Source organism: Erpetoichthys calabaricus, chromosome 3 (genome assembly GCF_900747795.2).
Source record: "Erpetoichthys calabaricus chromosome 3, fErpCal1.3, whole genome shotgun sequence".
Taxonomy (NCBI): Eukaryota; Metazoa; Chordata; class Cladistia; order Polypteriformes; family Polypteridae; genus Erpetoichthys; species Erpetoichthys calabaricus.
Window position 1 is genome coordinate 98790005 of NC_041396.2, and position 25488 is coordinate 98815492.

General features: G+C 36.5%; 1 protein-coding gene across 1 annotated transcript in view; it reads right to left on the reverse strand.

Moving 5' to 3' along the window:
* Window positions 1-24200, reverse strand: part of serinc1 (serine incorporator 1) — a 58630-nt gene extending 34430 nt beyond the window's left edge. The window contains 7 exon segments of the mRNA XM_051924305.1: window positions 3434-3571; window positions 3756-3836; window positions 4137-4144; window positions 8148-8221; window positions 8223-8342; window positions 17823-17984; window positions 24054-24200. Coding sequence (XP_051780265.1) covers window positions 3434-3571; window positions 3756-3836; window positions 4137-4144; window positions 8148-8221; window positions 8223-8342; window positions 17823-17984; window positions 24054-24092 — 622 coding nt within the window. The 5' untranslated portion in view covers window positions 24093-24200.
* Between the last annotated feature and the right edge of the window lie 1288 nt (window positions 24201-25488).

The following is a 25488-nucleotide window of genomic DNA, read 5'->3' on the forward strand; positions in this document are numbered from 1 at the left end:
ATTTATTTTTAATAACCTGAGTTAAATGTTTGTAGTGCATAAATATAACTTAAATTACACAATGATTTTTCACAGATTGATGAGCACTGTATCTTGTGATTGGCCAAGTTCCATTCTTTATGTGAAATTCTGACTGAAATATCCCCCCTCTCAGTGCTGCTTGAAATCATCTGGTGGAGAACTTTTTGAAAGATAGTGGAAGAGGAGGGCTGTCAAATTAGCCAAAAAATTGTTCTGAATGTTCAAATTAATAAGTATTCAAATATATTCGAACTTAGATTAAAAATTCTGTGGATTACATGTTTGTTTGTTCGTTTTTTTTTGTTGTGCTCTATGCCCTAACAAAAAGTGCTTTTCCCCGGGCTTCACTCCAACCTGGCTTCCCATTCCTCACAGTGTGTCCTTGAAGCAGCAAAACACATCACAATATATTTTTACACCATTTGTGTAAAATGTTACATAATGATGTAGCAAAACGCAGTGCTAACACATGTGGCTCGTAAGGATTTAAGCTCCTTTTCATGGCTGCTTCTACAGCATGGTGAATTAGAAAGACTGCAACAGTGTGAGAATAGCAAGGAAAGTAAAAGAGTAGTCAAGAGCCAGGAAGGTCGAAGGCATATTTGTTTTATTATTTTTGAGGTGTCCAATGGGCAACATTAAGGTACTGATTATATTGTGGCATTTGTAAATAATAATCAAGTCAGGCACAATTGGACTCACCTGGAAAATTGGGATTGTCCCAGTTTCAAGTGAGAGTCCTCAAAATTGGTATACTTTTTTTTCTCCTTTACAGATTCAGCAATATTTTAATAAAGTCAAACTGAATATTTCCAAATACTCTTCATTGTTTTATACAGTGTGTCAAATCCACAGCCACATAATGCAGAGAAATATGTTGGGACATTGTATATTGGCTGTCATGAGTCTCTTTTAAAGTGGGGATTTTAAATTGTTGTAATAAAAAGGAAAATAAAAATTACCACAGACATTTTCAATTTGCTTTGATGAGGTCTTAGCATTAAACAACAGTTGGGGATCTCATATTTAAGAGTAAATGGCACAGAATCAGATGCAAAAATGATACTTTTAGATCACTGGAGAGGTGTTTAAAAAACTGCTCCAAGTACACTTATGGATAGAAGTGCAGGGAAGTGGGATAAAAGAAAAAAGAAAAAAAAACTACTAAGTGAATGGATCTTACTGTTTAAGTTTTACTAATAAGGATAACATGCTTTCCTTTCAAAATTATGAAAAGGCTATCATAGAAGTGAAGTGCAAAAACAGATCTGTAAAAATATTGCAGCTTTGCACAGGGTGTCTGGAGTAACTCAGTGCCATGAACAGCAAAGGTAAAACAAACAACCGTTCCCTTACAATCGAATGCGACGTTCAATCTGACAGCCCCATGGCAGAGTGCACAGGTACTGCATATATTTCACTGTAGAAACTGTACTTCAGTTTATCTGTACTTCACATTATCTTGTATTATTAATGCCATGTACAGCTGCAAAAATATTTTGAACCTTTCATAATTACCAGTTTTTTTCTGCATTATTTTTTATATAAATGTGTCTGATCTTCACCTGAATGACAGTAACAGACAAACGCAATCTGCTTAAACTAATAACGCAATATCAGGTGTACTTCTTGTCAATGCTGAACACATCATTTAAATAGTTACAGTCTTAGCTAGAAAACAAATGTCAACCTTTAGGCTAACGACTTCTACAAAAGCTAAATTAAGCAAGTGTTACAGTTGATGAGATGTCATTGAAGATGTGGGTGAAAGGTACTCTTCCTATAATAAAAAGGCACACAAAGTTTCGTGACTACTTTTCTCATGAAAGATTTTTGTTCAGATTAGGTAAGCCCTAATCAGAAAAAAATATCAAGAGGACCTCAGAGGAAGAACTGTAGAAACTCATAACTACATACATTTCTAAAGACACCGGCATTCAATCTACTGTTTACAACAAGCTGTCCACATATGGAGGCAGTTCAGCTACTCCCCTTAGGAACAGGTATTACACAAAGATGACAGCAACAGCCCAGCATGCAGTAATGAATAGGGTGAGAAAAATACCCTAGATTAGTGTTATAACACCTGCAGTAATCTCTAAAATTTGATATAAATCTGTTTATATGTCCACTTTAAAGAAAACACTATGGAAGGACACCATGGACAACATCCATGCACTCACTTTCCTAACCCACTACACTTAAAATAAATAATGCTTTATTTTTCCAATCCTTCTGGAACATCAGAAGGACGAGAACTATAAGGACAGAAATGTGAAACACTAAGTTTGGAGAGAAAAAAGTACTGCACATTAAAACCAAATCCTTATCTCAGCTGTGAGGCATGGTTGAAGAAGCATCATTATTAGATGCTGCTTTGTTGCCTCTAGGCAAATACATCATAGTGGGAAAATTAAACCAAAATTGTAACTAGAAACTTTATAAGCGAAAGTAGTGAACAATGACCAAAACACAGGAGTAATTCAATAAGTAAACAGCTTAAACAGAAGTAAATGCTGTTCAGGAATGATCAAATCAGCCCTCATTCCAACTAAGATGCAGTGGCAATACATGGAGAGATATGATCACATAATAAATCCCAAACTTTTCCATGAACAGAAAGAGTTTTGCAGTATGAATGGTCTAAAATTCCCCATAACCACAGCAAATCTCATTAGCTTTGTGGAGGTTAATGCTGTTAAAGGAGGTTCTTATATCTGTTATTAAATATAATTTTTTTCTGTCTGGACTGTGAATAGTTAAACAATGTGTTCATCTGAAACCATCCATGAAACACTGGGTAGTTCAATTTTCTAAAACAAAGGTCAAACTGCACTTGGAATATCTTTTACTTTAGCACAGTTGGGTTTTTTCATTTATTAATATACTAATATGGAGAGGGTAGTGTGATGCGAGGGTAGAGCTGCCACCTCATTGGTCCAGCATTCTGCATTTAAATCTTACAGCTATCACTTGTATGGAGTTTCATGTCCATCCCATCTGGCTATCCTCCCATATGCCCAAAGAAATGTTGATCAGGCTACATGGTACTTATAAAATTGGCTCTGTGTGTGTGGGCGTGGGTGGCTTCAGGATAGTTAATAGAATTAAATTTTATTAAACATGCCACAAATAATGTTATTAGTTAGCAATGACTGACTGTACATCATCTAAAAGAGCTTTAATTCTAAAGTGAATCCATATTAATTTAATAAAGGTTTTAAGTAAAATATGCTGCTCCAAGTTTTCCATTCTTTGGACCAAAAAAAAAAAAAAAATTTTCTCAGAAACACCTTTAAGTGCGTTATAAGGTTTAAGAGTATTACTGTAAAAGATTTGTCCTCTTAGAAAAACACCTTTTGGAACATCCCAGACAAAAGAAAATTGTTAATTTTTAATAATTTGTTCTTACCTGCATACCAGCATCGAGAGTTTCCTTCTTCCATCTTTTCAACCCATGATTCATTCCAAGAGTGGGCAAAATCAATTAGGAGAACCAGCTGAATCAGGATAAAGCAAAAAGCTCCTGCCATACCAACATAAAACCACACTGGAGAGTGGTAAAAAAATGTATTAGTTGTTGTTAAATAAAATAACGTAACTAGTTTCAAATACTTGTGCTTATTTGTTTCAATATCAATTGCAAACAATTAAAACTAAAAAAAAAAACTGTTAAGGATTAATATGTACAGCTGGCCAAATTTAAAAAAAAAAAAATTAAAACATCTAGTTACCTGTAGTAAAAGGACCTTCTGGGATGAAGAATGCTCCAATGGTAATTGCCACAGCAGCAGCAAACTTAAAAAAACCAGAAGCTGAAAGTAAAATATAGTACAAAAGCTTATTGTGCATGTCAATGAAGAACCAAGTATGTGCACATGAGTTTAAAAGTTCTGAAAAGTATTTTGGAGCAATGACTTGGTACTTAAGGTACAAGATTAGCAACAGAAGTTGATGTCACATTACATGACAGGGGTGTGGAAATCAAATTTTTTTTCTACTTGTCCACGGACAAGTAAACTTAGAAAATCCACTTGTCCGCCAGTTAAAATTCACTTGCCCATAAACAAATACAAAAGTGAAAAAGTTTATTTTTTCTGATCTCTTTTATTGACACCAAAACCTCCTTCCATTTTAAAAACTGAAAAAGTTCTTTCAGGGAGTAGTATTTTGCCACCTTGCTCTAGAACATTATATAAAAGATTCTCTTATTTTAACTCACTAATAAACAATGCCTTCATTATAGCTACACTAGTTCTGTTTCAAATATTACAGTTACATAACAGAACACTGTGCGGATTCATTTTTTGCCTTGTTCTTCAGCTTTTGTCTTGCAACATCTTCTCCCCCAAGAATCTTTACCATCTCAGACAGCATGGGCTGAATGCTGTTCATTTCTGCTTGAGCTGAACTGCATGGTTCCTGGACTGATGGTCCTGCAGAAGTGGATTGCTGATGACTTTTCAGGTTTTTATGAGTGATGTGCCTGTTGCCAGATGTCAGCCAGAATTCCACAGCTGGTAGTGGGTCATACTCTTCTAAAGGTTTGCCATTAACCCCTTAACCACCCTCTGCCGGATATATCCGGCATCGTAGCTTTATTGCTGACGCCTTACTGCCGGAATTATCTGGCACATCTGCCTGTGGTTATGTGAATGCCTGGCGCGTAGTATAACTGACAGTTTGGCGTGGGTATTATTACTACGTTGTATTTCGACAACTCTGCGGTTGTATTGGCCGCTCACGTGATGTGATTCGAAAGTGAAAGCTGTGAATATGGCGAAACGTAAACTGACTTCAAGTGAGGTTTTGCAGGCGATTTTGGACAATAATTCTGATCATGATTGTAGCAGTTCTGAAGAAGATTTTAGCGACAATGATGATCAGCAACGTGCGCTGCATGATACTGTGAATGACGACGCATCGGATGATGGCGATGAGTGGGTGTATCCCCAGCATCTCAATTGGACTGCTGCCCGTTACCTGAGCCAGATATGAAAGATCCAAACCGTGACCGCTTGTTCAAGCTACATCCTTTGATTGACCATTTATTTGAAACATTTCAGCAGGTATTTCAGCAGGTAAATACTGCTTGAATAAATGTAAAGTAAAAAAACGAAAATTGTTCAGATTTCTCCTGGCATGGGGAATATTTAGGGAGTTGGCAGTTAAAGGGTTAACAACAATGCGCATCTGGTTTTGAAGGTTTTCCTGAGTCAGGCGGGTTCTTAGAGAACTCTTTACTAAATTCATATTGGAGAATAATCTCTCACAAGAAGAAAAAATAATCACGTCTAAGTGAAGATTTTTATAGATATTTCATAACATTTGGAAACCGTTAGAATGTTTTCTTCTTTATTTTTAATAAATTGACAGCATGAAACCAACTTGTTTTATATGAAAATTTCTCTAATCAAAAATGATCTATAGACAGCTCATCAAAATTGATGTTGTCACGCAATAAATTTCTTAATTCCTCAATATATCACAACCTACGCGAAATCGCAAATTTCAGGAAAGATCAACAGCCTAACAAGCTTTGTTATGTGGTGAAAACATTTGCATTGTAAGTAAAATGACTGCATTTTTATGTAGAAACAATGAATTTTATCAATCGTCTTCTATAATATGCTACCGTGGCTGTTCGTTTGTCTGTCCAGGATTTTAAATCACCTGTAGCTCGCAAACCGTTTCACCTATTGACTTGAAATTTGGTACACATATACTACGTGACGTCTACTATCCGCTTTCGGGGTGATGATTTGTATTACTCTTCATTTTTATTTTATTTTATTGTTGAATTAACTCTCAGCACCGTGCAGCAGGGCGGCTGTGCGGCGCATGCGTATATGCGCCGTTCTTAAGTGAAAAATTAAAGAAAACGTACTAAGTAATTGCAACACAAAAACTAACTTAATCAGTTTTAACACGAAAAGATGCTAAAGAAAGAAGAGAAGCAGTGAGCAGCTAGGGTGGAGAAAAGAAGAGCTGCTCAGGAAGCAGCAAGCGCATCAACCTCTGAGCAAACGAATGCTAAACAGAGACAGAGAAAGAGGATGAAAACTAGAATGCTCAAGTCAAGTGTATTCACTGCACGTTATCGTGCAGTACGACGTTACTGGTAATATATAAAGTTATTGATTATAATGAAAAATCATCATATTACATTGTAATGTCAGCATGAAAAAAATGATCGCATCGCCAAGCGTGTAAATAGTAGGGTAAAATACTTATGTAAGACCATAAGAGTGCTTCCCCTTTGAAAAATCAGCCGTCATTTTGTAAACAATATTGAAGACCAATTTCAGACATGAAGAACATGCTTAAGTAGACGGTTTCCGCACGAAGTACATACCCAAATGTTTAAAATTTGAAAGTAGTGGTAAAGATGTGCCCTGCACAACACATATAATTCTTTTTTCTTTTATCTCTTGCACTTGTCCGCGGACAACTGAAACCAGAAAAACACGCTTGTCCGACGGTCAATTTACCCGTGTCGGACGTTGGATTTCCGCACCCCTGCATGACATTTTGTCGTAGAGGAAATGTCATATTTGCCAAATGCAGCTGCTAATTTCAACTCTGCCCCATGTCAAATTGCGTGACTAAAAATCACAGCCCATGTCACAATTATTGAACAAGCACAAATATTACAGCACAGTTGTGCTCACCCCTTCTTTCTGACAACCAATAACATGCTGTCTGACAGAGCCGGCGCATTCTGAAGGGTTAACAGCTGAGGAAAGTTCAGTGGCAATTTTGTTCTTTTATTTTTTTTTCCCCCATTCTATTATGATAACGTAAAATATAAGACATCAAACTGACAAGCTTCTCTTCTGTTTGTGAAGTTCAAAACACACATGTTCCTTATTTCTCACAGCTACATTCCATGAATTGAATTTCTGAATGAGCATTCATTGGCTATCAGCTCTCCTGCATAAACAGCCTGTTTGATTTTATCATTGCAAGTCACAGACTAGTTGGATTGAGTCACACACACACACACACACACGCACACACTAGCCAGCCACTTTATTAGGTACACCTTACTTGTATTGGGTAGGACCCCCTTTTGCCTTCAGAACTGCTGGAATTCTTCGTAGCATAGATTCAACAAGGTGCTGGAAACATTCCTCAGGGATTTTGGTCCATACTGACATCATAGCATCAAGCAGTTGCTGCATATTTGTCAGCTGCACATCCATGATATAAATATCCTGTACCACATCCCAAAGGTGCTCTACTGGAATTGAGATCTGGTGACTGCGGAGCCCATTTGAGTAAAGTGAATTCACTGTCATGTTCCAGAACCAAGTTTGAGATGATTTCAGATTTGTGACACGGTGCATTATCCTGCTGGAAGTAGCCATCAGAAGATGGGTACACTGCGGTCATAAAGAGATGGGCATGGTCAGCAACAATACCCTACCATCCACATGTCGTAGCGGAGTCATCAGACAAGGCAAGTTTTTCCAATTTTCCATTGTCCCAATTTGGGTGAATCTGTGTGAATTGTAGCTTTAGTTGCCTGTTCTTGGTTGACAGGAGTGGCACCCAGTGTAATCTCCTGCTGCTGTAGCCCATCTGCTTCAAGGTTCAACTTTTTCTGCATTCAGAGATGCTCTTCTGCTTACCTCGGTTTTAACAAATGGTTATTTGAGTTACTGTTAACTTTCTATCAGCTTAACCAGTCTGGCCATTCTCCTCTGACACCAACAAGGCATTTTTGCCCAGAGAACTGCCGCATCTGGATATTTTCCCTTTTTCAGACCAGTAGATCACCAGTTTCTGAAATACTAGCACCAACAAATATGCCACATTCAAAGTTACTTAAATCACCTTTCTTCACCATTCTGATGCTCGGGTTGAACTTCAGCAGGTCGTATTGGCAATGTCTATGTGCCTTAAATGCAATGAGTTGCTGCAATGTGATTGGCTGATTAGACATTTGCATTAACAAGCAGTTGAACAGGTATACCTAATAAAGTGGCTGATGAGTGTACATACCTACACCCTAGATTTATGAGGTTCTGATATTCAGATAAGCACTTATCCAAACCTAAATAATGTGAACCTTATATTTTATTTAAAAAAATATTTATTTAAAAAAATGTCTGTAATCTTACCCATTGTGAACAGCTGCTCTTGGATCCTGACTGCTCTTAACCTTAATCATTAGCAGGGAAAAAAGCAGAAAAAAACATAGCCATCCCAAAACAAACTCTGTAAACTGCTTTGTATCCAACCAGCACATCACAGTTCACTTGACCTTTAACGCCAGGAAAAGATGTCCCTAAGCCTCCAATGCAAAATCCAGGAATCTTAAAAATAAAACAGAAACATAATTTAATGAAATGATGCATGTGACATATTACTGCATTGCAAAAAATATATACAAGATCAGGAAACTTTATTGTACACATAACCTCTTAAAAGATATGTTTAATTTTCTCCACAAGGTAAATGCTTAACAAAGACTACGGGACATATTTAACGTGACGATTATAAAAATTCTGGGTCAGAATGAAATGCCCACATTTATTCTCCTGGTGTGTTTACAGTTTTTCTTTTGGTACTCCAGTTTCCTTCCTACATCCCAAAAGGTTAGGTTTAATGATGACTGTAAATTAGCCATTTGTTACTAAGAATGTGGGTCGGTATAAGCTGGTTTTGTGCCCAAATACAGCCAATTCCCACACTGTGCCCAAAGCTGTCAAGAGAGGCTTTGTGAAATTTATGTACAGAAGTATATTTTTATGTAAATAAATTTTGAATAAATTTAAGTTACATGTATGTTATTAAATTAGGGAGTATCCAAAATGTTTTTTTTTTCTTCAGATATGTTAACATAAGAATGTGAACAGACAAGTGTGGTGCTTACTGACTTTTTGAAAACATCTTACTACAAACAGGCAGACAGTACCTGTAAGTGTCAAACAGATAGTGTGAATTCAAAAAAATAATTCCTGTAGATATCACCAAACACTCTGACAAGAAAAAAAATCTACATTTATTTTTCATCTCCTTTTATCTTTTAGCTTTTTGTGAATGGCAGGTTATTTTGCTCTTTGACAATGATCATGAATCATGACTAAGATATGAGGTATATGCTAAAGCAATGGAAAATAATTATTTTTTGTTTCTTTTTTCCCTTTGATATTTGAATGGGTTTCATTTTTGAGTGAACTTTTAATGTTCGGTTGAAAGGGGGGGCAGTCAGTAGGTACTACTACTAACCAACGTTCCCTCTAAGCTGCGCTAGCGTGCGCTGGCGCACCAACTGTTTAACCTTGGCGCACAACTTTTAATCCTAGCGCACGTGGCGGCCGATTTGTTAATTTTCGTAAAATCACGTGCCGGCGGACTGCGGCCTGGCGGGAATCCTGTTGCCTGCGTGACTCGGGAGTCTCGGGCTACATGATTCAATCGGCATAATAACGAAGTAAACTTTGGCCTTGGGCGAAGTTGGGCCTTGGCTGGTGTAATATGGCATGTGACCGGTGACCGCGTGATTGGTGCACTTTCCCACCATTCAGCTGGTCTATATTTCAATTAAAGTCCATGATGTTGTCTACTGAAAGGTCGGAAGTTCCGGTCCGGTCCAGTTCGCATTCATAACGTTCGTTAAATTACTGTTTTCGCAAATTCGCAGTAAAAAATAAAAATTTGAACTTTACAATTTCTTTTCATTATTTATGAAAATGTCGAAGCGCAAAGCTCAAGATGAACTGCTATGTAATGCGACAAAGAGAAGCCGCAATAACTTCAAGAAGGAATGGTTAACAGATTATTCGGTTGAAACCATCCTGCCAAATGGGTCCGGACATAAGAATGTGAAACTCGGAGAAATTTTTAAATATCGTGAAACGGAAGACGTTGTTTGTACGTTTTGTCTTAAAGCAGGAGTTGACGGAGAATGGAGTTCAGGAAAGAAATGGGGTGAATGGAAAATTGATTACTTGAAGCGTCACGTAAGTCACAAAATTCATCTGGATGCTGTCACGAAACTTCGAAATCAGAATCGTGGATTCATACAAAATTTTTTAAAAGAAACGCCTGAAGATAGGATTGTTAGACAAGAATTGAATGAACGTGACAGATCGAATCCCGAAGCGGTAAAGGTGTTGATTGACAATGTTTTACTTGCAGTTAAGTTGAATGCATCCATGCTGTCTGTGCAAGAAATTCATGACCATGTGGCAAAATACACAGAAATTCCTGAATGTTGGAGAAGCAAAAATTATGCTTTTGAATTCATTGAATGCATTAACAATGTTGTAAAAGCAGAAGTTTTAAATGAAATTAGAGAATCTGATTTCCACACACTTATGGTGGATGAAAGTACAGATATTTCTGTTTCAAAAATGCTGATTATGTACATCAAATTTAGAAAAACTACTGATAAAATTCATAAAACTGTTTTTGCTGGAATTACCAAATTGACTGCTTGTAACAGTACAGCAATAGTTGAGGCAATAAGGAGATTTTATAATGAGAATAACTTGAACATAAATCGCATGGTCATGTTTACATCTGATGGTGCATCTGTGATGCTTGGAAAGCATAATGGTGTTGCTGCTATATTAAGACAATCAATTCCTCACTTGCTAGAGCAGCACTGTGTAGCTCACCGAGAAGACCTAGGAATTGATGATGCTTGGAAACAGTTACCATTAATGAGGGAAATTGAAACTCTCATAAGAACAGTATATACACTGTTCAGTAGATCAAGTGTAAAAAAAAATAAATTTCAGGAAATGGCCAGTGCTGCAGACTGTGATGCTGTTTCATTTAGACCTATAAATGAAGTTAGATGGCTCTCAAGACACTTTGCTGTACTTGCCTTGAATAGGAGTTATGACATTTTGTTAGAATATTGCAAAGAACAAGTAGAAGAGGACAATGATCCAGTTCACAAATATTGTATTGATAAATTAAGCAAACCTGAATATCGTGTGGCATTACATATCCTATGTGATGTACTTGGTGAACTGGCAGAACTGTGCAAAATTTTCCAGAGAAGTGCTTTAACCACTGTAGAGGCATATCAATTTGCCAAAGCTAAAATCAGGAAACTGAGGTCTCAGTATCTGGGGGAACACGTGCATTTCAGTGACACTGTAAAAGATTTAGTTGCTTCTTCCCCATCTCCAGTAAAAACAGATAACATTCTTAAATTTATTAAGCAAATTTGTGATCATTTGGACAGAAGATTTCCTGCTGATGAATTAAAAGACTGGTGCATATTTGATAAAGACCATTTCTGTAATCAAAGAAATCTGGATGATTTTGCTTTTGGTCATGAAAATCTTGCACAGCTGGCTAAGCGTTACTCTGTCTTGTTCAAGAAAGATGAGAAGATTTTTGCCAAGGATGTTTGTAAAGAATTTTCGGATTTCAAATGCATCGTTTCAGAGAAAATGAAAGCTGGATTAATGAATACATTTCAGGACATACTAGCATTCACCCAGCAGGAGCAGGAGCAATTCAAAGGACTAAATCTTTTGCTTGATGTTTGTGGAACTTTTCAAGCTTCCAGTGCTGATTGTGAAAGGGGGTTCAGCTTGATGAACGCCATTAAAGTTAAGACCAGGAATCGCTTGGACAGTGATCACCTGGAAAATCTTATGCGAATTAAACTGTACACAGCAGCTGGATATGATGTAAATATCAACAGTGTTTATAAGTTTTGGAAAAAAGAAAAGGGAAGAAGAGAAAGACTGTAAGACATGTACAGAAATAGACATTCATGATACATGTACAAGACTTCAAGTTTGATTTTAAGTTACCACACTGTTTCACTTGAAACTTACTGATTTGGGATTATGACTATCTATTGGTAATTTAATAAATTGGTATTAATATTTATAATGCTTAACTTTTGAATTTTCAAGTAATTTTACTTTGTAATTCTAAATAACATACTTTGTAAATGACATACTTCATCGCCACTAAAACGAAGGCCTACAGAAGCGTTGATAAAAAGCGCAATCAACCGATGTTGGTAAAATAACAAATCGAAGCCGGTAAGGAGAAAGTGGCTCACAAGTTTTGAAATTGATAAAATTTTGGCTCACAAAAAAAAAATTTGGCTCACAACACCCAAGTCCTTAGAGGGAACGTTGCTACTAACTCAAGGATCCTGGGTTTGAATACAGTGCCTTAACATCATCCCTGGGGAATCTGTACATTCTGTCCCTCTCTACGTGGCCTTTCTTCCAGGTTCTACAAATCCCAGCATGCAGCAGGATCACTGCACCACTAGATTGCCTCTAGAGATGCCAGTTGAGTTGCAGTTTAAAAGGGTATTGGTTTGAACTGAGAAGAAAACTTTTTGTTTGTGTTTTGATTATCGATGCTGCAGCTATCATTTTGTTCACCTTGTTTGGAATTCATCATTACCCACAAGTATTACAGTTCTTTCCTGGACTAATGCTCTTTTTTTTCCTATATTAATTAGTGTTCCCTCGTTCTAATTTGTATTTATTTTGTCTTTTTTCTCTTTCTTCATCATGTAAAGCACTTTGAGCTGCATTATTTGTATGAAAATGTGCTATATAAATAAATGTTGTTGTTGTTTGTCTGGTTTGTTTGTGAGATTTGTGTGCTTGAAGTTGTCACATGGAGCTCACTTCTGCCATTTTGGATTATCAACAGACAAGATATGGAAGGACAAAGTTAACATTTTTCCAAAGAGATCTTCAATTGAGCAAATTGCACATCTAATTATCAACTCCATCTAGTAATTGGTACCACACACATGTGCATAGGATTTTCTGGATGGCACTGGTAAGTCCGCAAATACTACCTAGGGGCATAAGAATAAGTGATCACTAATTGTCTCTACTCTCTTCTCCAAAGCTCAGAGTAGTCTCCAGGAGAGGAGGAATAGTCCCATACCTAACTGGCTATGTCAGTCCCACCCCCTATGTGCCGGGGCCTATAAATATGGAAGTTTAAAGCCCCAAAGGTCATCTTTGACCATGAAAAACCTGTAAGAAAGGGAGAGAGACAAAGCTCTCAATGTTTACAATTATAACTTTTGTTACAGGCACATCACCAGGACTACACACACTCATTTACATTTTGTTTTTTTTTCTTCAAAAATACCAATTAACCCCTTCACCGCCCTCTGCCGGATATATCCGGCACCGTTGTTTTAATGCTAACGCCATACTGCCGGAATTATCCGGCACATTTGCCTGTGGTTATATGAATGCCTGGCAAGTAGTATAACTGGCGGTTTGGCGTGGGTATTATTACTACGTTGTATTTCGACAAGTCTGTGGTTGTTTTGGCCGGTCATGTGACGTGATTCGCATGTAACAGCTGTGAATATGGCGAAATGTAAACTGACTTCAAGTGAGGCTTTGCAGGCGATTTTGGACAGTTCTGATCATGATTGTAGCAGTTCTGAAGAAGATTTTAGTGACAGTGATGAGCAGCAACGTGCGCTGCATGATACTGTGAATGAAGACGCATCGGATGACGGCGCTGAGTGGGTGTATCCCCAGCATCTCAGCTGGGCTGCTGCCCGTGGTGAACTACCTTTTCTGCATTCGTTTGAGGGAACGTGTGGCTTTATTGTTGATGTAAACAATTACACTGCTGAGCAGTTTTATGAGCTGTTTGTGTCACCTGATTTGATTAGACATTTTGTTCATCAGACAAATCTGTATGCAGCACAGTTTATTGAGAAAAATCCCAATTTACCTCCACATTCCCGTGTTCGTGCTTGGTTTGACACTGATGAAAACGAAATGAAAAAATTCATTGGGATTTTGATGTTGATGGGAATAATCAGAAAACCAGATATTGAGATGTACTGGTCTACAGATCCTATGTATGCAACACCTATTTTTGCAGCTGTCATGACACGTAACCGATTCTCTTTGCTGCTGAAATTCTTTCATTTGAATGACAACAGAAATGAGCCAGATAAGAAAGATCCAAACCGCGACCACTTGTTCAAGCTACGTCCTTTGATTGATCATTTATTTGAAGCATTTCAGTTGCCCTACATGCCAGGACCGTCAGTTGCAGTTGATGAAAGTTTATTGTCGTGGAAGGGCCGCTTACAGTTTCGACAGTATCTACCATTGAAAAGGGCACGGTTTGGTATCAAGATGTTTTGCTTAGCTGAGAATTCAGGTTACATTTATAGATTTCGTGTATACACTGGCAACTTGCACAACATTTAGTGGTCAATACTGCTTGAATAAATGTAAAAAATGTAAAAAAAATGTAAAAAAGTAAAAAAACAAAAATTGTTCAGATTTCGCCTGGCGTGGGGAATATTTAGGGAGTTGGCGGTTAAAGGGTTAAAAGGGAAACTGCTAAGTTGGCACCCTAACCGTTGCACCAGTTTCCCGCAACTTTACGACACTCAACTGTGTTTTTCAGTGTGTGCCGAAGTATTTTGGTTATTGGGGTGGGTTTTTGTAAGTAAGTGTATGTTTTTAACTATGTATTTGTAAATAGTTTTTTTAACACATTACTTTGGACCTTTTACCTAAGTAGGTATCAGACTAGGATGGGTTGTGACCTGGCATACCCTTTAAAAATAAACAAATCACTGATATAAACAGTGTAAAAAAATGTTAGGGCAGGAGGGCCACTACAGTGCGATGAACTGCCACATGTCCAGGTCTGTTTCCTGCTTTGCACCCAGTGCTGCCAGGATCAGCTAGTTGTGGTGATTGTAGGTCAGAGATCCATGATATTGTATATGGTGTAATACAATAATCTATTGTGGGCCTGCTGTTATTTTCAAACTATATACTACCATTAGGCCAGACTGTTTCAAAACACAAGGTGAACTACCACAGCTAAACAGACAACGCATAGGTAAAGCACCTGATGACCCTGATGCTCTGGGCTGTCTGACCCAATGTCTGTCTTGTATTTCTGAATTGATGAGTAGTAATTTCCTCAAGCTGAATAAGGAAAAAACTGAAATTGCAGTCATTAGTAAAAATGAAAATAATGAGAGTTATAAGAAATAAACTTGATCCCTCAGAATTAAAAGTTAAGACGGAAGTAAAAAATTTAGGTGTGATCATGGACTCTGACCTAAACTTTATATCACATATTAGCTATACAGTAGAACCCCGCGAAGTCGTGGTTCAGGGTTCGCAAATTTTTCCTTAGAACCTAAATATTAATCGTTAGCGGAAAGCGCAAATATCCTCTACAATTTTTTATGCCTTTTTTCATGGCAATACTGTGCTATAGAGAGAACAAGAAGCAACCACTGAGGGAAACACGGTTTGGGATGGTGAAAGTAACCAGTCTGAGAGCGTTATTAATTTCTCCTTGCTGCTGACTGACTGCTGCCCTGTGACGCGTCTCTAGGTGAGTGGGCTTACCACCGCTGAGGGAAACGCAGTTTGGGATGGTGAAAGTAGCCAATCTGAGAGCGTTATTCGTTTCCCCTTGCTGCTGATTGACTGCTGCCCTGTGCCGCATCTCCAGTTGAGTGGGTTTACCACCGCTGAGGGAAACGCGGTTAGGGATGGTGAAAGTAGCCAATCCGAGAGCGTTATTCATTCCTCCTTGCTGCTGATTGACTGCCGCCCTGTGACATGTCTCCAGCTGAGTGTCCTCATGTTTTCCATTTTGTTACTGTATTCATTTTGCTATTCTTAAACGTACAAGATGTCGCTGAAACGCCATGCACCTTGTAAGGCTTCTGGCACTGAGCCTACGCACCAGAAGAAGTTTAAAACACTCCAGGAGAAGGTTGAACTACTGGATTTGCTCTGGGAACTAAAATGTTATGCTGCATTAGCACGCCACTATGGCATTAAGGAAAGCACCGCACGCTACATAAAGAAGAACGAAGCAGCAATCTGGAGTAAAGTATCTGTAAGTTTCTGTGATAGTGCCAAAAAGGTAACGACCGTAAGGAATAAAAATATCGTCAGGATGGAACTGCCTTGGCATTGTGGATCACCAACTGCAGGAAGAAAAACATCCTCTTGGATGGTAACATAATCTGTGAGAAAGCACGGAAACTGTACCAGCAGTTCGCTACAGGGGTCAATGTAGCAACTTCCCATCACAATGTTCCTGAAACCTATAAAGAAAAGCCAGCACAAAACCCCACCAGAAGAAGACCCGTCCAAAGATACGATTCCTCCTGAAGCGCCTGAAGAATTGGTGAGTACCCGTACATTTTATTGTATTTTAATTGAATGAAATTATTATGTATTTACTCTACTTATAACAAAGAAAATGACAGCAATACCAAAGAAAACACATTTGCATGAATTACAGTACAGTATGTATAGCGGTAACATCTGTATTTTACATTCTAGCACCGCGGGAGACATAGGAGTACAGTACTGTACAGTATACGGGTTTACCTTTACATTCTGTTTTTAGGTAATGTATTAAGGTGATTTTTTAGGTAACGTATTAATGTATTAAGCTGAGTTTGCAATGAAGTTAAAGTGCTTTGGGGGCATACTGTATTTAGGGTTTAAACTATAAAAATAGGCATTTTTAACCACATCCAAAAGTCGCGGTTTTTCACAATTCGTGGGTGCTTTAAGAACGTAACCCTCGAGAATTTTGGGGGTGTAAGGTATTACTAAGACTGCATTTTTTCAATATAAGGAATATTCAAAAGTTAGACTTCTTAGAACAATTAAAGATGCTGACAAATTAACGCTTTTGTTTTTTGTCAGCTAGATTGCTGTAATGCACTCCTAACTGGTCTACCTAATAAAGACATCAGTTGGTTGCAGTTAGTCCAGAATGCAGCAGCAAGAAAACTAGCCAGAAAAAAGAAAATCTGAGCAAAACTCACTAGTTTTAGTTTCACTAAATTGGTACCTGTATCTTTTAGAAGTGACTTTAAAATACTACTCATGGAAAACAAAGCTTAAAATAATCTTGCTCCTTCCTATATTTTGTGGAGTGCCTATCACTCTACATTCCAAGTCATAACCTTTAGATCTTCTAATAACGGTTTGCTCATTATTCCAAGAGGCAAGTATAAAAGAAGTAGTGAAGCAGCCGTTAGTGGTTACACACCAAAGCTTTGGAGTAATTTAGCAATAGTGATATGCCAGGCTAACACTGTGGGGATTTTTTTTAAAAAGAAAACTTCTAAAAACCCACTTTTTAAATTTGGACTTTTCATAACTACATTTTAGTTCTACCCTTAATTAACTAGATATGCATAGAATTATATTCTTCAAAGAAACTACAATCTTTACTAAGCTTTATTTTTCTGATTCTTTTGTGGTGGTGCCAACAGCACCTGACCAAAGTCCTGTGGAGCCACCTGTGATGCTTTCACGGTGGACACCCACCCAACCATGAGACCCAATACATCAAATCCTCTAACATGAAACCATAAAAATAAATAAATAAAAAACTGGAACTCCTACAGATTTGTTTTTTTTAGCTTAACTGGAGTGTTTCATTTTTTCTGTTTACCATGCTCAAGTGACCTTATCATCAATCCATCATTTAAACTTTACAGACTTAAAAAATCTATATTTAAGGACTCTACTGTTAATTATATATTTTATGTAAATCTATATTTATTTTCCTATACTATTTATGCATTATTAATCTTATCTAATTTTAATTTTGTTTTTCTTTCCATGTAGCTACTTCTTTGACATTTTGGAAAACACTTTGAGCTTCATCCTTTGAAAGAAAATGTGCTGTAGAAGTAAATGTTGTTGTTGTCGGATGAGTTTTTATTTTGTATGACACAAAAATCAAAATTATTACCCCCAAGAGAAATAATAATTACACATTGAACACTATAATGTGTTACTTACCTTGTTTAATTGTTCTTCCATTCCTGGCATTAACATTATACATGCCACTGCCACACCCAACAGAAGAAAGATGGCATAGATAATTCGGGTCACGGTTGAATTATTCCCGCTTGAACAGCATCTGCAGAGTAGACATGGAGCACTGCCACAAAGGCATGGAATCTGAAACATAGCAAAAAAAAAAAAAAAAAAAAAAAAAAAAAAAAAAAAAAGAGGCAGCTTTTAAAATGGAAATACAAATACTGGATAAATAGTTGTTGTCAAAACAATAATGAATACTGGCTACACATGAACATATAATAAACTCAGTCACAACCTATTTGTGCATTTGTATTTCAAACCTACTTATCCCTAAGGGTACACCCAGATCAGTTGTACAAAATTAACACCACAACATATACATCTGAACAATGAAGAAAACGGAGATAGTCACTAATATACAATGCAGTGACTTTAATCTGTGAAGAGGAAACTTTTGTCTCTTCAGAAAACTCACTTGAACAGAGAGGTACATGCAAATACCACTAATAAAAAACAACCCAACATGTCCTCAAAACAGCTCAACCATTTAGCAATCATCCTCACCAACACCTTTCATTAAAATAAATATTGTTTACTAGAACCAAAATCAAATAATGTATAATAAAACAGTGGTTACTTTACTAAGTTCACCTGCTTTATTTATTTATTTTATTTTTTACACAAACTGCTTACACCTCTAAACAGTCAACCATGTGGCTGCAATTATATATAGCATGCAGACATGGTCAAGAGGTATATTTGTTTTCCACCAAACATTAAAATTGACAAGACGTGTGATCTCAGAGACTCTGAAAGTGATATGACTGTCGTTGCTGTAGTTCCAGCATCTCAAAAACAGCTGCCCCAACTGTGATTTTCATGCTTGATAGTCTCTAGAGTTTATAGAGAATAAGGCAATAAAAAACATACATTGAGTGGTAGTACTGTGGGCAAAAAACTAATTTTAATTAACAGTGGCCAGAGGAGAATGACCAGATATTTTAAGCAAAATTTTAAACATGATAAAGCCATACCCAAATAACAGCTCTTTACAACAACTGTGTGCAGAAAGACACCTCATAATACATTTAGCTCTGACATGAACAGGCGACAGGCACAGACCTTACTGGGGACCACTCCTGTCAGCTAAAAAAAGAAGGACCAGGCTACACTGGATATGTGATCACCAAAACTGAACCATTAAAGACTGGAGAAATGCTGCTAGGTCTGACAAATCTAAATTTATGCTGCACCACACTGGAACAAAATTTGGTATAAAAAGCCAGAGTTTAATGAAGATGACCGTGGTAGCTTAATAGTGCAGAGATTTGTTTTTCTTTGAACACATTAGAGCTTTTAGATGGAACTGAGAATCATTTGAGTACCACTATACCTAAACACATTGCTGCTGACTAGGTACTTCTCTTTAAAGCCTCTTTTTTTTCAAATAGATAACTCCAGCAGGATAATGCACTTTTTCTCAAAGCAACTCATCCACAAACATCATGTAATTTTAGGTATCCCACTAGCCTGTACAGTTCCCAGATATAAAAACCAAATGAAACATCTTTGGGGTTCGTGAAGGACTCAGAACATAAACATCTGACCAAATGCCCAAACATTGTGATGATACTAAGTCAGGGATGCTTCCAGTGCTTTATTCAATCCCTGCCTTCATGAATTCCTCCCATTTTGGAAGTGAATCAGGATCCTATCAATACCAGGCTGGAGTACCCAATGAAGTGGATGTTAAGAGTATATGACTTAGTCTTTCATTGATAAGGAAAAAAAAAACTGTTTACTGAATGTGAGATGCTGACAAATAGTTTCACAATCCTTCTCTTTATTACAATGAAATTTTAATATTAATTGACAGATAAAGAAAATGTAACAGTAAAACAAAATTCAACTATTTAAAAAATAACAACCAAATGTCATTTGTCAACCACTTGCTACACTTTGTTTTCAATTCCTGTGCCATATCACAAGGAAGAATGGCAAAAGCATCCCAACAAACCACCTCACTCAAATAAGGATGCTATCACATGACAAATTTCTGGCAATGAAAGGTCTTAAACAGAGAAACTGCAACATGACTTTCAGAATCAACAACATTTTAGCTAATCTATGATAAAGAAAACACCAGGCAAATCAAATTAAAAATTAGGTTAGTCAGTTTCTCAACGTAATAAATGCAGGGACCTTCCATTGAAAAGCAAGCATCAACAACAATACCCAAGCAGATAAACCTATGCTCCCACATCATAACAATTTGTATGGGCCAAGATAATGACTGTGCACATATTAGTGCCCGACCGATCAGGGATTTTTCCCACTTATGCCAATTCCGATAGAGAGTCCTAGATTTCCAATAACCAGTATTAGCTGCCAAAAAAATAATACATGTACAAAATTATTCAAATAAATATAACAAAATTAGATTATTTCAACTTTATACAAAAAAGTGTAATCAAACAATTATTCAGATAAATAAGCATAAAAATAAATAACAGTATATATAACAATACTAATATAAATCGGAATTAAACTTTTATCAGTATAATCAAACTGACAACACTCAAAATTGTGAAACAATATTTTATTTCTATTGTAAAGAGCAGCTAACATGAGTATCACAGTCTAACTAACACTCCAATTACAGTAAAAGGGAGGGTATAATGCACAGCACAGACCTTCCCCTGTATTTATGACAAGGGCAGACTCCTTCTTGTCCTTATAAATGTTGCTCATAACAATAAACACATGCTCAAAATGCACTGATGATGGTGGACAAGCCAAATATCATGTTGCCAGAACAGAGGAGATAGTAAAGGCAAATAGCTGAGCAGAGGGCTGGAAGAGGCACAGGGTTTGGGGGAACTAAACTACTGTATTGCATGCTATTAACATGTTTAAGTAATCAGGAGCGATTCTGTTTGGTTTCACAAATGCATGCAGAAATGTATCCCAGTCCCACTATTCTCTTTGATCATGTCTCATTCCACGCATGTTTTTGTGATAGCTGGTATTTTTCAAATGATGGTTGTGCAGTGCAAAGTCAGTATCGCTGAATGCTTTGCTAGATGCAGCGCAAACAAAAAAGCTATTAGTACAAAAAAAAATTCAAACACATGTTAACTACAAATATATAAATAGTAGTGCTTAGTACCTTTAACCTACATTAAAATTTTTAATATGCGCAATCAAACCCTAATTTTTTAATATAATTTGATATCCCAAGACAATATTCTAACTAACTGAGCTTTTATTTATTGGTAAATAAATACTGTCTAAGTCTAAACACTAAAACAGTTCCAACATCTACAACTCCTTCCCCCATGCAAAGCTGTCTACCACTTGTGTTCAGAGCCACCAAGTAGTTTATACTTTGAATAACTGTCTTTCAGAAGTTATTATAATAATGAAGTACATGTACTGTAACATACTGTAAATTCACCAAAATAACAGTTAAAGATAAGGTGCTGGAACATTTTTTCACTTTTGACAAAAACAAAGAGGGCAGATGCACATATTTGTTCAACCCATTCAGTTCTTTTATCTTTACGGTTCAAAACCTGTTTGGGATGCGCCAACACAAACAGCAGCCACTGATCTACATAAAACGACTTTTTTTATGCAGCGAACACAAGCAAATGTTAAGTCACATATGCTTTAAGTATTTTTGTTAATTACTGATGGCATAACTGATTTTGAAATGGAAGAGAAAGTTTACTATTGTTTAAAGAAAAGACAAAGAACTGAACACTTACTAGCTACATTGAAACTGTTTTCTAAGCTTAACTAAGAATCTATCTTTTGACACTGGCATTGTGTGCAATAACATGTACATAATGTATATATACACTTATTCCTCAAGAACAAATAAGGCTTACTTATTGTGTGAAATCAGTATTCTCAATTGCACTTACCTACACTTTGGGGATCATGCCTTTTGTGTGTGCACCAAATCATATGATTTTTGACAAATCTGTTACTCAAAATGCTGGCACCTAATCAACATCACTCCTGCCAATGCCAATTAAATTATCAAACTCCATTATTAGCTAACCAAATTTGCCACAGAATTAATTTGTTTATTTAGTCAAAACTTAACATTAGTATTCCTCAAGGAATTTCTAATATTTCTTAAGATGTTGTTGTCCTGTAAAGAAGTAAGAATAGGATAATGACAACTGAGGGAAAAGGTTTATAGGTGGACTTCTGCAACTGGGAATAAAGAACTGTATATGGGCTTTCAGAGAGAAGGAAAGAAGTCTGAAAAAGGAACCCTATCACATTTGAATTTAAAAAAAGTATTTCAAACTATGTCTCTTTTCACTACAAATAAATCTGGACATATACTTAAACTAAAACTTAACACTACCTAAAGACTTATTTTCTCTATCTATGAAATGCAGCAAAAAATAAAATTAAAATGTTTAATTCAATAACTTGGATCAAATACATCTGACTATTGCAATCCTTCATTGTCATACTGTTCTAATCATTCATTGACAACTCCATTTTAAGTAAAGCAAATGGCAGGATCATGACTAAACTAAGAAGTATGGTTTTATAAAAGCAGTTCTTCAATTGCACCATTTGCTTCCACATAAGATTAGCGATTATAAAGTTAACCTTTTCAAGAAAGTCATTAAAGGTTTATCAACTCATTTAGCGTACATAATTTTAGTGTCTTTATACTCATAGTATATTAAAATCAAAAGCTAAATGCCTTGCAAAAAATGTCAGAAAAAAATAACATTATGGTAGGAAACACAGGTTTATTTATACAATGAGCCCAAACTATGGAGTGATCTGTCTGTCTGTCTGTCAATTTTGCAGAGGTCCCATCAGCCTCACTTGTTAAGTCAAGGAAGAAGATAATATTATTATAGCATAGAATACTGCTACTGGAGCTGTTAAGGATCTTCATATTGATTTTTAGCAAATGTTGCTATCATTTTGGTTTCATTTGATACTGTCTTTTCTATTGTTTCCCTTTTTGGTGTCTTGAAGGCAAACTTGGACTCACTACATTTTAAATCATAATATTGTGTTACAAGATTGGTACTACTTAATTCATAAGGCTAACCTGGTGAGCTTATTTAAAATAATTAATTTTTACTTTAATGTTTAATATCAATATTGTATAAAAAAGCATTTAGGTGTATTTTATCATAATATGTTGCAAATACAACAACAAGCTTTAACATATAAAGTTCTTACAAGTGTCTGCGACACTGTCACAATTATTGTATGAGCACACATTTATACTGAAAAACCCAACGGTTAAAACGAGTCACAATGCCTTAAATATCGGGCAGAAGAACATCAAAACGGCAGTGTACTTTCTCTCCAACTCAAAATTTAAACCTAAACACTCAACCCACAATTTCTGCCTAAATATATTTCCTAAAATGTACATTGACATTTTAACACTCCTCCTACTACAAAAAACTTCGCATGATTCTGTATCTAGAAGTCTTGCAAGATATTCAAGGATGCTCTAACGGAGAATGCGGTCCTCTGCAAAACTGTTTTTCCGTTTCATTATAATAAATTGCAATAAAAAAAAAAGATTACGAACAGCTTTTTAAATGAAGCTAAATGGTTATCGGCTCTCACGTACAAAAAAAAGCTAATGCAATTTAAGCGGAATTAAAAAAATATGACAGACATGGTATAAACCGATGACTATGAAAATGGTAATTAATGATAACCGATATATGTCGTGCTCGTTTTTGGTTTCCTCTCAAGGTTAGAAATTTGTATTGCACATCTCGTCACAACTACAATCTACATAAATAAACACTGATACGCTGTTAATTTTATTTAATGATCACTTCTGGATTACTTCACTTTTAGATTACTATCTCCAATGTCACGCTATCCACCGCTCTAGTTGAAAATAAAACTTGTCGCAATTGCGTTGATCTGATGTCGCTGGTGTATTCTAAAAGCATATAGGTCAAAATTTAGAAAATAATATAATACTTTACTGTACTTGCAAGGAAATCACACCGACAACATTATGATAGTTATTTTGAATAGTCATGGGCCTAGCATAGTAACAAGGCTCCATGTTTCATCTCCGTCATCTTATGAGGAGTCGCCTTTTTACGATTATTGGGGTCCTAGTTCACTATTATTGGGTGGCCTTTAAGTATATATATATTTTTTTTTAGGACGAGAGCCCCAAATTCTTACCCAGCTAGCCATAGAGCACAACCCCAATACAGCCCCCATCTTCTTCTCCTTCACTCTTTCCGCAGCTCTATATAAAAATGGACAGTCGCAGACTGCAGATTGTTTACAGTGGCGCAGAGGACTTCCTGTTTGACGTCACGCGAATCAGGTAGGCGGAGTTTCATTGCTAACCTTCCGCTCCAGCAGTCTGTCCCGGAAATAGGGAGTGATTTTAATTAATTAGTAATTAGTGTTCTTGTTAATCGAACGATGGTTATCTTTTGTTCACAAAAATGTCCACGAACTAATTTTATTCTGGATATATATTAAGTAAACTTCAAGTCATTAAGGATATTTTTTATTAAAATCAATACAAATTAAACAACTGGCTCGAAGATGCCAACGAGTCGACCAGAATAGGAAAGTGCGAGTAAGAGAAAGCTCCCAGAAAAATGATAAGTCAGATTAACTTTTAGTGCACATTACAAATCACATTGGCTGACAGAAGTGGAAAAATATAACAGTTTAGAATGCGTTTGAGTTAAATGTAAAACATGCAATTCTGACCTTTTTCAACCAAAACAAAAGAGAAAAAGAAACCCTAATCACGTGCGTACTGAACTGTCAGGGTTAAGTACCCACAGAAACAGTTAGAATTCAGCTAGGAAAAAAAAATCAAACTATAAACATTAGATGCAACAACTAGGCTTGAACAAGGAGGCCACTGTTTACAGAAAATATGTAACAAAAAATATGAACATTAAAGTAAACTGAAAAAGGAGAAAAACTAGAAAATACACGTAAAGGTAAGCCAAAAAACGAAAAACTGTGAAACGTGAAAGCAAAAGGCATTACTCAAAGTAACTTGTAGTTCAGGGCAGAACTCCATGTCAGCTAGGTTTGTAGTAGGTGAATGAAAAAGTGTCCATAAACGCTCATTGACACTGTCTTCATCAGTGTGTATGTTGTAACTAACTATTGTAAATATAAAAATAAATAAATAAATGTAAAAATATTGTGCTGGAGTACATCAGATACAAACCTGTAGGTTTCCTAGTAGACTAACTCAGCAGGCACCTCACTTACAAACAGATGTTATTGCCACCCAACAAATGAAAATCACATTATTGCTACTTGTAAGGCTGCAGGAAACATGCCTGTTGACGTAGAAGTTTAAATCATCAGAGTCAGATAAAGCAAGGAAGGGCAGATTCTGAATCACACCTCCTCTGCCTTTCCCAAATATTCAGTCAGCGGTGACCAGTAACTCAACAAATGCACAAATTCTGCTCAATGAATCTGTTCATTTTCTGAACCTGCTTATTCCAGTACAGGATCAGAGGATGCAACAGCCTATCCCAGCATTCCCAGGTACAGCTTGTGTCTAACCCTGGATGGAACGCAAATCCATTACTGAGCAGACTCACATATCTGGAGTACCTGGAGAGACACCATA